At 32.9% G+C, this 13,964-nt stretch overlaps 1 protein-coding gene across 1 annotated transcript in view; it reads right to left on the bottom strand.

The window, feature by feature from the left end:
- Window positions 1-13,964, bottom strand: part of LOC115243590 — a 273,190-nt gene that overhangs the window by 26,237 nt on the left and 232,989 nt on the right. Inside the window, exon 4 of the mRNA XM_029820717.1 lies at window positions 6,535-6,672. Coding sequence (XP_029676577.1) covers window positions 6,535-6,672 — 138 coding nt within the window. The remainder of the gene's footprint in view (window positions 1-6,534; window positions 6,673-13,964) is intronic.

Genomic DNA, 13,964 nt, shown 5'->3' on the forward strand with positions numbered 1-13,964 from the left:
AAAAAAAAAAAAAAGGAAAAATAGTTTTTTCTTTCTTAAGGCAACACGGGAGAGAAATGCAAAAGTCTAACGAACGAAAAATAGTTTTCTCTTTCTTAAGGCCACACGGGAGAGAAATGCAAAAGTCTAACGAACAAAGTACGGAAACATTCTGCACACGAGATTAATCAAGCAAAAAAGACGAAAAAAACAAATGCGCACTATTCTGAGAGGCTTCTTTGTACTTTGAATAAAGCTTTTAACATCTGCGATATAACTTCACTTGCTTTACGTGGCTTATTAATGAGATGATAAAACGCACAAAATGTGGTATCTGCTAGAAAAAGTAATGTCAAGATATGCAAGTAAAGTAACTCACAATGCAAATTGAACATAGAAATATTTCTTTTGTCTAATCAACTTATATTAAGTTTTAACTGAACTTTATAAAGCGGACAGTGCTTTTTACAACGTTACAAAAATAGATAAAATCAAATTTTACAATTGAAGATTAAGGTACTTAATCACTCCCTAATTTTCTTTCCTAAACTTTCATATATATAACAGATAGACAGAATCACAATTGAAATGAAAGAAATATTGCTAATTGACTTTGCAAAACTTTACTATTATCACTTAAGTGGTTCAAAGCGCATTTTCAGTAATTACGATGCAGATTTATTTGTAGAAAAAAAACTCTAATATTCATCTTTTAGGTAATAAAAAAATGTATGAAAGTAAAGTCATTTATTCATAATGATAAAATATCGAATAATGATTTGATATTTAAAAAAATCAAATTATTATTAATTTTGTCGAAAACTGATTCTTGTTTCTTGAAAAGTTGATGTTAAATCTAAAAAACCGAAAGAGTTTATACGAATATCGACGTTAACGCATTGGATCAAATGAAAGAGTTATATGTTCATTCGGTTTTCCGATTTATCGAAGAGTAATAAAATAACAGATGAGATTTAAACAAAGACGAGTTTATGTACGGCTTACTTCCTTGATTTATGATTCGAGCTGTTATTTGCAACACAGGCATTGTATTTCCATATATTGGGATAACGTAACATTCTTTTATATCCAAGATCTGGATGTTCTGGGATTATGCGAGAGTGTTACAAGGCGTATTTAGCATAGTATTACACATATATTACTAAAATGTTATCTCTTGTACTGAATACATGTCTAAGGCATAAACCGTCTTACGAAATAATTGGATAGTTTCAAAATAAAAAACCTAAAATAGTGGTGGTTCCGTCGATCGAAAAAAGAGATCTTTGAGAAAAAAAACATGATTTTAATTTTGAAAAATTTGCGTGACATTTTATTAGAAACAATTTTTTATTATAATATAACCAATTTTCACTCTAAGGTATAAAATAATGTTTTACGCTATCAAACTTTACGAATCTTTGGAAGAACATGTGATTTTCGGGACAGTAATTTTAAATCGGACAATAGTACGTTGCACGTACTTGTATAATATTCGCCATAAAATAATTTTTCGTAGATTTATATATTACAAGCGCACGCATGACACACACACACACGTGTGAAGTTACATGTTACAATTATATTTCAATTCTTTCCCTTTTAAAGATTTCAGATATATTCCGCTTCTTTCACCATTTATTCCTACTTTAATTAGAATCATGCGATTTTTTTCATATCGATACGCTTATCAATTATCAAACGCTATCGCGTTGTAATGCTTGTAATTCGCGTTCACGAACATTTAAAAGGTTTAATAAAGCGGAGTCGCGGCCACTTGTGAATGCGAGTATGAAACGTTTCACCAACATTTTTCGTGATATAAGCGAAGAAAAATGTATAATGCTGGGAAGATAGGAAATAACGGAGGTAGAAGAGAAAAGGGTTGTGAATTCAAAGCCCCTACGCTGCCGAGCGCTTCTTTGTTAATACCTACCGCGCATCGGGGCCTTCCTTTCTCTTCGCTACCCTTTTCATCCGCCACATTCTCTTTTCACTTTTCGATAAACGCGTTTCTACCCCGCTTCTACTCCTTCGCATCGGCCGCGACTACGGTTTTTACGTATCCGGCTTAATAAAACGTTCTGCGCCTCTTTCACCATTAGAGCATCTATCTATATGTAACTGCTTTTTTTCTAATGCATTTTTGTAATTTGTAACAAGCAGTTATATTTTTTTCTTAAAAACAATTGTATATTTTCTTCACACAAATTGATCTCTCTTATTATTTTGTGCATAAAAGTATCGAGGTATTGGAGGTAAGATAATAAAAAAATTAATATTTTACGAAATATTTTATAGTTTATGTAAAATTATGTCAAATTAAAGTATAATATATCTCGTAAACTATTTCCTTTTTGGCCATCTTACCTTTATAGTTTTTCACGCTAAATATTGCGAGAAACCGATTTATAAAAAAAAAATAAAATGGTTCTATTAAAAAAAAACAGAGTCGGATAGATGTACACTGAAATATAACGTGATGGGGTGATAATGACATCATATCCAGCTTGCTTCCTATATGTATACTCTACAACTTTTATTTGAACAATTATTTCCAACACCTATTGTTTACGAGTTATTCAGGTGTATTATTTTATTTCAGACATTCTGTGTGTATATACATATATATATAATTTTTTTCGTAGTGTTATAGCGATAAAATATTGTTCCGAGAGCTATTAAAAGAGAGGAAAAACATGAGAAAGAAAAAGTTACATTCAAAAAACAAAAAATTCAATTGTACGTTATTTGTTTAACTCTTAAATTTATTTTCTACTATTACTCTACTACTATTTTTCATTGCTAATTACATTTTTTTTATATAAGTAATGAGTGTCAATTAAATTGAGAGAAAAATCTGAGTTAAAATATATTTAGATGCGGGCAGCATATATATACGTATATAAGAAAAGCATTCCTTCCCATAACTCGGTTCCTTTATTACACAACATTAACGCTCGTCGCAGATGGCTAGGAAGAAATTAAAGAAATTTGCATAATCACGAAACTGTATTGTTACTCCCAACTTTGGTCAGATATTTTGCTAATCTACCGTTTAATTAAGCAAATACGCGAGTGTCTACGTTAGCAGATGTTCTATATGCATCTTTCCAATATTTCTTGTTACTTCGCTTGAGTAAATATATAACGAGCAACAATAATCTTTCTCTTCTTGCTTTTTTAGCTTTCTTCCGAGTGCAAGAATTAAAAAAAATATCATAAGAGAGAGGTAAAAGAAAATAAAATATACGAAATTGAAAAAAGTAACATCGCATATTTATCAATAATTGTTCAGCTTAAAGAAAACTTTGTGTTAGTGTTCGCTTTTGTGATAAATTTCGAGATAGAATATTAGTATAACTTGAGTAAGAGAAACGTAATAAATTGGCAGCATAATGGCAATGAAATTGATTTTCTTTGCCACAGAAAATTGCTACAAGACACGCAGGATAGACCTTTACGCTCTCGATTCGTCTGTGTCGCACCTAAATCACTCACTCGAGTCGATTGTAGAAAAGTACAAAGAAGTTTCGATTTGTAGATAGCAAATAATTTTAGAAACATTAATTCTCTTTTAGATAATAGAAATTATCAAGCAGAACATTTGTACTGTCTGTGCATATTACAAAATAATAGCACATGTTTTTTAAACAGTTTTCTCTAGCCTTTTCTCTTTTTCTCTTTAACGGTTTAGATTTCATTATTTAAATTCAAAATAATTTCTTATGGCTTTGTAGCAAATGTTATTTAGTTCTACATCATGGTTTAACATTTGTACTGTCTGTGTATATTACAAAATAGCACATGTTTTTTAAAAAGTTCTCTCTATTCTTTTCTTTTTTTCTCTTTAACGGATCAGATTTCATTATTCAAATTCAAAATAATTACTTATGGCTTTGTAGCAAATGTTATTTAGTTCTACATCATGGTTTAATTAATGAGCATGGTATGTTTAATATATTCTAAAAAAATAATGTGATAACAGCTGTGAGAAAGAGAGAGAGAGAGAGCAAAGTAAAAAAAAAGAATAAATTATCTATGTATATATATCTTTTTATATTCCGCTATATAAAATCCAATAATAAAATTTGCTTTATAATATGTAATATACATATACATCCCGCTTGTTTTTGAAACAGAGCGTGAAGAAAAATGTATTGCGATTTTTAGAAACTATGTTCTATTACATATTGACGTGAGAGAATATGCGAGATATAAATATTCCTGATTCTACCACGTTTTCAATTTTATTTCTGTCACATAAGCGACGCAGAGATGAATACGCAAATGCATAAGGATGGTCACGAGAGGTTAGACGGCTTCAATATATCGAAACAGCTAGAAAACGGGACAACGAGTTGTAGTAAGCACAATAAAACGTTCCCAACTTCATCTGGCCTGCCATGCCACCGAAGCTCGCGTCCCACCGCTTTTCGATTATAAACTGCTAGACGAGCGCAGCAAACGACGTAAGCATCGTCGATTTTGCTGGCGCATGTAAATCGATAGACACCGAAAAAATTGCAAAAAATTCGGCCGAGATGGAAAAGAGGAAGAGCACGGAGAGAATGGGGACAGCGATGAAAAAATTGTTAACGCCTATCGTAGCGCCGACATTTCGAACGAACGGACAATCACGGTGGGCGTGAGCTTTTCCGGAAGCTCGATTAAAAATACCTATAAAGCCAGATGAATAATATCGATCACTAGCAATCCAATTGGATTCCGCAAAGATAGTTTCGTTACTTATACGTATACTCAAAATTTCTTCTATTAACTGTGCATTCAAAAAAATATACAATATTTTCTTTTTGAAATGCTTTTGCTAACTAAAACACGCATATAATTGCATATCTAAAAATACAATTATTTTAATAAATGTCTAAAAAAGTTAGACGTTATGAAAAGAAAATTGTTAAAATAAAAAATCAACAATATCTTTATATAAATATTTTACATGATTAGAAAGAGACTGCATTATTAATTTAATATTTATTAATTTATTTATGATTTGCATATTATATATATAATTTTCTTTTTAACTTGATGTAAAATATTAAAATAAGTATTAAATATGAAGAAATTAGAGATGTTGTTTTGGAAAAAAGAAGAATAGTGATAATATAAATGCAATGGTGTATTAATGAAGTTTAATATAATGCACATATCGTCAAAATCGCAGAGTCTGGGAATGACCAATCGCTTCTATCTCTATTCGCATTCCTTTTGTCCGACGCGTTCACACATAGATTCCACCCTTTGCCACTCATTCCTCCGCTCTTCGGAACTCGGCGAGGCGGGTGGAGGGACGCAGATAACGGTTTTAATTCCGTGCGAATAGATCGACGTGCGAAAAAACGGTTGGGAGAATCGTCGGAGAGGCGGATTGATGGACTGCTGGGAACAATGGTTAACTTCGGAAGTAATCGCTTAATTCCTGAATTCTAGCTAGCTTCTATCGCCTGGTTAGATCCCGTATTGCATACTTTCCGGATCTTGCTGTTTCTCTTCCTTTTCCCTTCTAACTTATGTTACTATGCACATTTTTTTATCCTTTCACGCATATGGATGAATTATTCTTTTCCTTAACCAAAACTGAGCAAGAAATTCTCTTATATCATTATTTATTATAATTTCATCAATTCGATGTGTGTGATATATTTTTATTATTTACTTTTAATATATATATATAAATTTAAGAGTAAAAGTTTTATTAGAATTTGTGCACATTAATTTCGGAAATGCAATATTCATAATTTTAACAACAAAATACATGTAGCGGGTTTGCATTTTAAATGAAATTTTGAATGTAGACGTCTTATGAATAACTTAGAGGTCGAGCGTAATCACAGTGATTTCCCACATGACATGCCAGAGCGCGAGACTTCTTTTTTTTTTCTCCCTTTACTTTCACCCTACTAGTCTCGTGGTACGCGGCAATAAAAGGGTCCACTCAAACTAAAGTAGAACGAAGTAAACAATAGCATCCGGTGCAACGAATAGCCGCTTTGCCGGTCGGTTCTTTTGCCATATAAAACTTTCGTTGCGGCAGCGACGGTTCTCGCACTTGCGAGAAACTTTTCTAAAAGCGTTGAAATTATCGACAAAGAAAGACAATGATTTGTTCTACTTCCACTTCGTTCGTCGGCCGATGCCGTTTTGCCTGCCGAAACTCATTAACCGCAAAAAGTACCCAAATTAAATCAAGTTTTAAGAATACAAAGAGTACCATTGCAACATTTCATTGCACATTTGATATCATGAAAGAAATAATTATACAATGAGTTATTATGTAAAGAATTTTCTAGACATAATTTTTATAAAATAAGCAATGATGTATATTTATCAAAAATACACTACTTTAATTTCCGATAACGGATAATAAGTCCGAAAATATGTCGCATAATACTATGTAATATATATAATATATAATATATTTTATATATTAATATATAATATATTTTACATTTAATTTATTTAAAAAAATATAATATATACAGAGAGAGAAAGTTATGCGAATATATATCAATTGTGAACTATGTATGTACTTACGAGCTCTGTATCTATGCCAGCACCATCCCGGATGTTTTCATGATCGGCACCAGCACCATTGACCATCCCAGCACCTGAGCCGGTACTACTCGCGCCTGCTTTCCCACCAGCACCACCGGCTGGTGTTTGTGGTAAACTCTGAAAAATAAAAAAAAGAAATTATTTTTAAGTGAATGTAATTTACATGTACACACATATGTGTTTTTCATAAAATAAATTATTGTTCGCGTAAAATAAAAATATAGTAACATAGTGGCTTGCAATATCATTCGCTTTAGTCTCGCTACATCATATCTACATTTGAAAATAATTTTATTTTCCGATGAAGCATCTATTGAATTTACATTGCCGTTGGGAGTTCGATAACGCGACGGTGCTCGATTTGTTTCCCGTCGAAATCCGCACTGAAATCTCTTGCCTCAATTTCGCCTCAACGATATCGTTCCTTTTACTCGCAACGTCTTGCAGCTTTCTTCGAACTCTTCCTCGAGGCGTTCTATAGCGAGCAAAGCTACGATTCGCCGCGAGCGCTGGCTTTTACGAGGGGATTAGGCGGTGTAAAGGATGGTCGTAAAGGGAAATTTCGCCGAACGTATTTGCTCCGATCGTCCTGTGTGACCGGAGCGAGAAAAATAGCCACCGAGACAAAGCAATTTGTATGCACTGGGGAAATGTGCAACGTGCGACAACATTATGTACTACCGACTTTACCCCATTTCGTATTAATGGAACGGGAATCTCTCTGTGTGTCGGCGGGGGCTCAACGAAAGGATTACGATGCGGTCTTTAAATCAATTTCGCCAACGTGATAGAACTCCTTGAGTTCCCGACATCAGGATTGATCGCCTGCCATTCGCGTCCTGGATAAGGGCGAAACATCGCGAAAACTTTCCACGTAACATCCAGTTGACGAGCGCTCTCAATGACAGGCGGTAATTTTTGAATAATCTACCCAGGCGTACGTCTCCCGCGAGATAAAATGTGCGATATTATTTCCTGAATAAGATTGATTCAATTTTTTTTTTTTAACCACGCCTATCCATCCGGAAATTTGTTACGTGCTAAGGTGATGCTTTCCTATTTCGCATTTCAAACAGATGTCGATACTAAGAGATATCAATCTTTGTATTGACAATTTATAATGCATCATTTTATTATATTTTATATAATAAAACTTTAACTGATAAATACACTTTTACTTAATCTCATAAATATATTACGATAGTTTTATTACAATATATAATAAACTAAATTCTTTAAAAAATTTAAATTATTATTTAAATTCTTAACTATAATAATCACATACATAATATAACGATTCGCCACAAGTACCGTGCTTTTGCTTTTATTAGTCTCATTCTTCTTTTTCCTTTTTGCGTCATAAAGTGATTATTCCTCTTCTTTTTTTAAATTAAAAGCATAAATGCACACTTTCTTCAAAGATTTTAAATAAAAAAGTAAAATTTATATAATCAATAAATAATGCATGTTGATATTATTATTAATCGCAATTTATAATTTGAAAGCCAAAACAAAAAAGTAAGTGCTATCTAAAAAAAAAAAAAAAAAAATTTTATCCTTTTTTGAAAAAAAAGTTGCATTAAGAATGCTTTTGAGATTAAACTGGCTAATCGATGAACTAATATTACATGTTACTCTCCTCTAATGTGTATATAATACGCGCTTTGTACGTCAAAGTGGCATGGGTGAGATCGCGAGTAAACAGGGAATAAGGACATTCTTCGTCAGACGAGCTCTGAAAGGGAGAGATCCAAGTTAAGATTAACTATTGCCGCCCCCTTTCGACTCTATCATTTCCCGTCGGTATCGTCGTGTTTCGTGTATTGGTAATAGTGCAAAGTGCTCTTCTCGAAGTAATAGCAGCCCGAAGACGACCCTTTAAGCGACGTTCAGCACTTTACGACCGCTCTTTATAAGGACACCTTACTCTCTGAAGCGCGCGCACCGCCAGCGTTTCTCATCTTTCTCAACACTTCCGCGAAACGATTCACTTCCGCGTGACTTCGGAAAAAAAGTGGCTGAAGTGTATACAAGGCGGAAATTCTTCCAAGAGGCATTTGCTGCGACCGTAGCGTTTTTATTTTCATAATCGATAAAACGGTGATTAAAGAAAAAATAATTTCCATTTCCTGATCGATCTTGCAGCTGCCTGACGTACAGGTGCTCTCGTTAAAGTCTATCTAATAAGTCTCGACCTGTCAATTCAATTTTAATAAAATATTTTTACAGTTACGTTGATTGATAAAAAATAAAAAAATTGTGCAACAAGTATTATGTACTTAATATAGGTATATTATGTACCTAATATATATAAAGTATTTATATAATTCATTTTCTTATATTTAAGCCTTTCATGCTTTTTGCATTATCATTTCGTAACTATTATTTATTTTTTTTGCTCTAAAAATAGAAAAGAAAAAGACGTGTATTATTAATTACTAGTATTAAAATAGTTGGCATTACTATGAAATATGTGACGTAGTGTCCGCTGTCCAAGTAGTGCTCTGTAATGCTTACTAATGCCCAAGCAATGCCTACTAATGCTCACTCTCTTCAAGTAATGCCCATTAAAACCAAAGCAATGCCTAGTAATGCCCTCAACCTATGCATCACAATGTCCTGAGCGGTAATTTCCGTTTTTTAATTGATCTGGCAAATTCAAAGCGCAGACATTCTCGTTAATTTCAACAATAAATTTTAGATTTTCAATTATACGATGTTGTGATGACGTTGTTGAATTAAACTGTTTTGAGATAATTCATACCATAAATTACAACAATATCCGCCTCGTTATTATAACAATTCCGTTCATTAATTTTATATTCTTTCATTCTTTATTTTTTGATTTTATCACTTGGCACACAATTTTCAAATTTTCTAGAACAATTCTCGGATAGTGAGATAAGATCGTAACGAAACTAGCTTCTACGCGACATCTTATATCGGCGTAAACTATCTCGCCCGTACCGGCTATATCGATGAGCAAAGAACGGAAAAAAAAGGATAGCGTTTCGCAGTCACCGAGTGCGCCTGAGAATTCTTCCATAATAAAACTGTATTTTCTCCCAAAGACCGTAAAGTGCATCATAAAAGAGCAACTAACGCGGTTCCGAGAGTTCGTGCGCAGTTGAAAGTGCAAAGGAGACGTATTTGCGAAATAGAACGTGGCGTGAATAAAAGGCTGACAAAGGATATTGATATCCAAAGAAAATAGCCTATTGAATAGTCATTAAGTTTCACATTTTAAGGTAGTAAAAAATCATGAAAAAATAGATAATATATAGAAGAATGTTAAAGTAATCGACTCGGCATATACGCTATTTAAATTATCATCAATTTATATTCTTATAAATTATAAAATTTATGATTGATAATATAAACTTTAAATCGATGTTTTGCTAAGAAAAAGTCATTTACAATTAATTATTTATTTTTCCAAAATTTGTTGCTAAAAAAACATTTTTTTTTATATATGTTATATATATTTTATATATTTAAAAAATGCTTTTTGACACAATTATAATATACATTTTTGCGTAAATATCACCATCTATTTCGCTACTATTTAAAGGCAATTATTCAAATTTATTCTGTTCATTTATAAACACTTATTGATATCTCGCTATTGATGTCTGATTATTCGTTGACTCGAACTACTGTGTATGAATTTCACGTCCTGAAAGGCAACTCGTGTCAGAATACATTTCAGAATATTTCTTTACACATCGTACTGATCACAAAATGTCAATACGTATAATTCGCTACAATACCATAGCGCAGATATATGTATATATAGCAGCATATACATATATCATTTCTTAAAATAATGTCAAACAGATTTTAGTAGTAGGTCATAAAAATGAAAGAAATACGATGTCTTTCGTGGCATCACAACTAAATTATAAATAAAGATTGTCGAAATTGTAACGAAAATAAAGTAAATGTGAGTTTACAAAGCGTTTTGTTGGAAAAGCTCTAACTAACAATAAAATTGAAAATATTGCGCATTTTATATCTTTTTACATTCGAGTAGAGCAAGACAGTTTTCGTCATATATTTTTTAAGAATATGCGCAAGAGCTTTTGCAGTGAGGTGACATGCACATGTGGAAATGTTTAATTTATCGTACTTCATAAATCTCGATTTTATTGTTTTAGAGGGTTCAATATTTGGTGCGAACGAAAAGGTGACGCAAGTGCCGTAAATCTCGTTTACGTCGCGAGCTGGGAAACGCGCACGAGAGGCGCGTCGCATTTTATTTCGAGCATAAACGCTCAGCTTTATTTTGATCAAAAGAGTTTTATTCATTGTGCAACCAGTCAAGTGTAGATAGTAAAGGAAGGAAGACTTTGTGTAAAAATCGACTTTTTTGATTATTATTAATCATATTATTGATTTTTTAATATCTTGGAGTATTTAAGCTGAAAAACGATATTTTGTCAAGATTTATTTTCGTAGTTCAAAAGGCTTTGCTCATGAGAAGTGAAGAAGTGTAAGTGCGCGCGTGAGCACCGAGGGCACCGACAAAGGGCGTGGAGGTGCTAGCTACAGTAAAGGCGAGTAAAATGTGAGAGAGTATGGGAGGTGCTGAGAGGAAGGGCGATATTACAGAGTCGGAATGCTTAGCTGTTATTACTCGAGAAACTCAGGAATTTCTCCATTATTTAAGACAGCCCAATACGTGTTCCGACAAAAGATAAAATATTTTGTCTATGACGCAAAATAGACGAATAAATATTATACGATGAAACTAGTAATCAATAAAATAAAAAAATCGGTGGAAAAAAAAATAATTATATTTTGTTTTTAATTCGACAAATCAATTAAAAAAATTTATTGACTTGACATTAGTATTTGAAGGATATGTGCGGGAACAAAGAGACTATTAATATATGATATTTTCTTCTCAAATAATTTAAGCAAATCTATCTCTCAATCTCAATTCGAGCAATAGTTAATACAAAGTCTTATTTTTCAGAAAATGAAAAATGATATATTTGCATTTTTTTATTATTAAAAATAATGGAACTTGCACTATATCTACATAGAACTTGCACTATATCTGTATGATATTGTCGGAGACTTGGAGACTAGAATAAGGAATTTTGATTACGTGATCTCATTTTAAAAACGGTAATTCTGAAGCTGCGCAATACATGACTGTAATGTAAACATCATAACGCATATAATAAATCCAAATTGGTTGACAGAAGATTATGCACATAAATGTGATTTCAAATTAGGAAAAAATATTATTATATTTATTATATTTATTATATTTATTATATTTTTATAACAAATATATATAATATGTAATTTTCGCTCGAAATAGAACCTGTAAGAGATAAAAGCTGCTGATTCTAGATTTTCCACAGTTGTCGATATTGTCTGTTGTAGAACATCACGGCGAGATCGTTTTTATTGTAGCAACAAGAAAGTGTACGAGGAAAACATTCTAGATAAAAAGATCCCGACAAAGTGAAAAACAGGACAAGAGCCGGCGAATAAGAGGATTAAGCGGCCATGCGTATGAGACATTTTCGTCCTCGAGAACTCGTGAGAGCACGATCCGGAAGCTTTCGGAACGACTATAACGATTTTCACAGTAAACATTTGCCCATAGCTTACGCTTGCTCTTGTGGCTCAAGTTAAATTGCCTTCAAAATTGCATCTCCGCGGGCGACGTGCTGCAAGAGAACTTGAGCGAAGAGTACCGCCGCGGATCACTCGCATAAATTTTGACCATAAGCTCCGTCCAAATTCGTAACGGCAGTCGTACGTGTAATTAAACGATAATGATGATATAAGCAATGTGTGTCGACAAATTATAGATCGCAAATCGCAAAGATAGCGGATTTTTTATGGAATGGTCTTACTCTTCTATACAAAGTATTATAAATAAAGTATTGTAAACGCCACTGTCAAACGAGCCATCTTTAGTTCTTTTTCAATACAAATTTAAAAAATACACACATACTTTCTCTCTCTCTCTCTCTCTTTGTCTCTCTCTTTGTAAAGAATTTTAACAAATTTTATAGTTTATTTTAAAATAATAAACGTAAAGATGATATGTACCATATGTCATATAATTGCCATAATACGATATCTGTATAAACTTAAACAAAAAATATAACTAACATTTTGCAATAAAGAAATGTAAGAAATGTTCAGCATCAGTGCAATGCACTTCTTCTTGCGCTAGCGTCGTTGCCAAAAGTGTGTAATCATTTATTCATCGTCGCGATGGTGCAGCGGGTAACATAGCGTGCTCCATTTGCGGTGGCAGGATTAGAATTCCAGCCAACATTTATCTTTTTTCGAATAGCATATGTACATACCCATGTGTGTATTATAGTTTACCGATAGAACGGAAATCTGTGCCAAAATTATTCGAGAAATTGAGCAATTTCGAAAATGATATATCCATTCTCGCTCGCAATCAAAGCGGCTGCAAACACAGAACGCATTTTGAAAATATTTTTCACCTGAGAATTGAGATTATTATAATTTTGGTGATTTTCGATGCATAAATGCAGGGATACAAAAAATACACGTGTTTGTATTCGAAATCTGAACTCATTAAAATTACTCGGTCTCCTTGAGTTCATATTAAAAATTTATCAGATTTAGATATTAAATCTGTTGTCGTAATCATCTTCGAGATAATTATACTGATCGCAATCACTTTCATCCCAATCATCTACTTCGTCGACGACTAATGTTCACAAAGGAGGCAGTGAATTTGACGTCTATTCACCGCGGATTAAGCGCAACCAATGTGTGCATCGACAAAGTGCAGTGGTGCGTAAATCGCGAGTATAGGACGGACACGTGTGAGAGAAAGAGAAAGGGCGAGGCTGAGCATAATGGCTTTCCAATGTACTGTGCGAGTAGGGAGCGAAACATTGGCGTGAAATATTTATCGCTAAGCAGTCGAGATAATGCACGCGCAAACTGGAATTTACTTGGTTTGCAACCAGTGTGAAAGGCATTGCCAGGCCTTTGCTCTCAGGATCGTTTTACGTTAATCCATTCCACGGTACGAATATCATATTATTCATACATTTCCTGCAGATATATATTTTTTTATATATTACTGTCTAATTGGTTTTTTATTACAAAGATTTATTTAATTACAACTTAATAATTTATTACACTCTGCGCGCATTATATACGTATATATACAAGTTCATACAATACATTTTAATATAATTAATAAAATGAATGATATATTACGAGTAAGTTGAAAACTGTTTCCCTCAGTTAGTCTCTGCGGAAAGCCTATGTGGAATTAAACAACTTTTCATAAAATTACTGAGTATCTAGGGGAAAGGAATTATTTTACGCTTCTCTTTTTTCTACCTTTCATCATCGCGACCCGGTAAAATAGGATTCACGTAGTTGCCACT

The sequence above is a fragment of the Formica exsecta genome, unplaced genomic scaffold, assembly GCF_003651465.1.
Source record: "Formica exsecta isolate Colony F162 unplaced genomic scaffold, ASM365146v1 scaffold72, whole genome shotgun sequence".
Taxonomy (NCBI): domain Eukaryota; kingdom Metazoa; phylum Arthropoda; class Insecta; order Hymenoptera; family Formicidae; genus Formica; species Formica exsecta.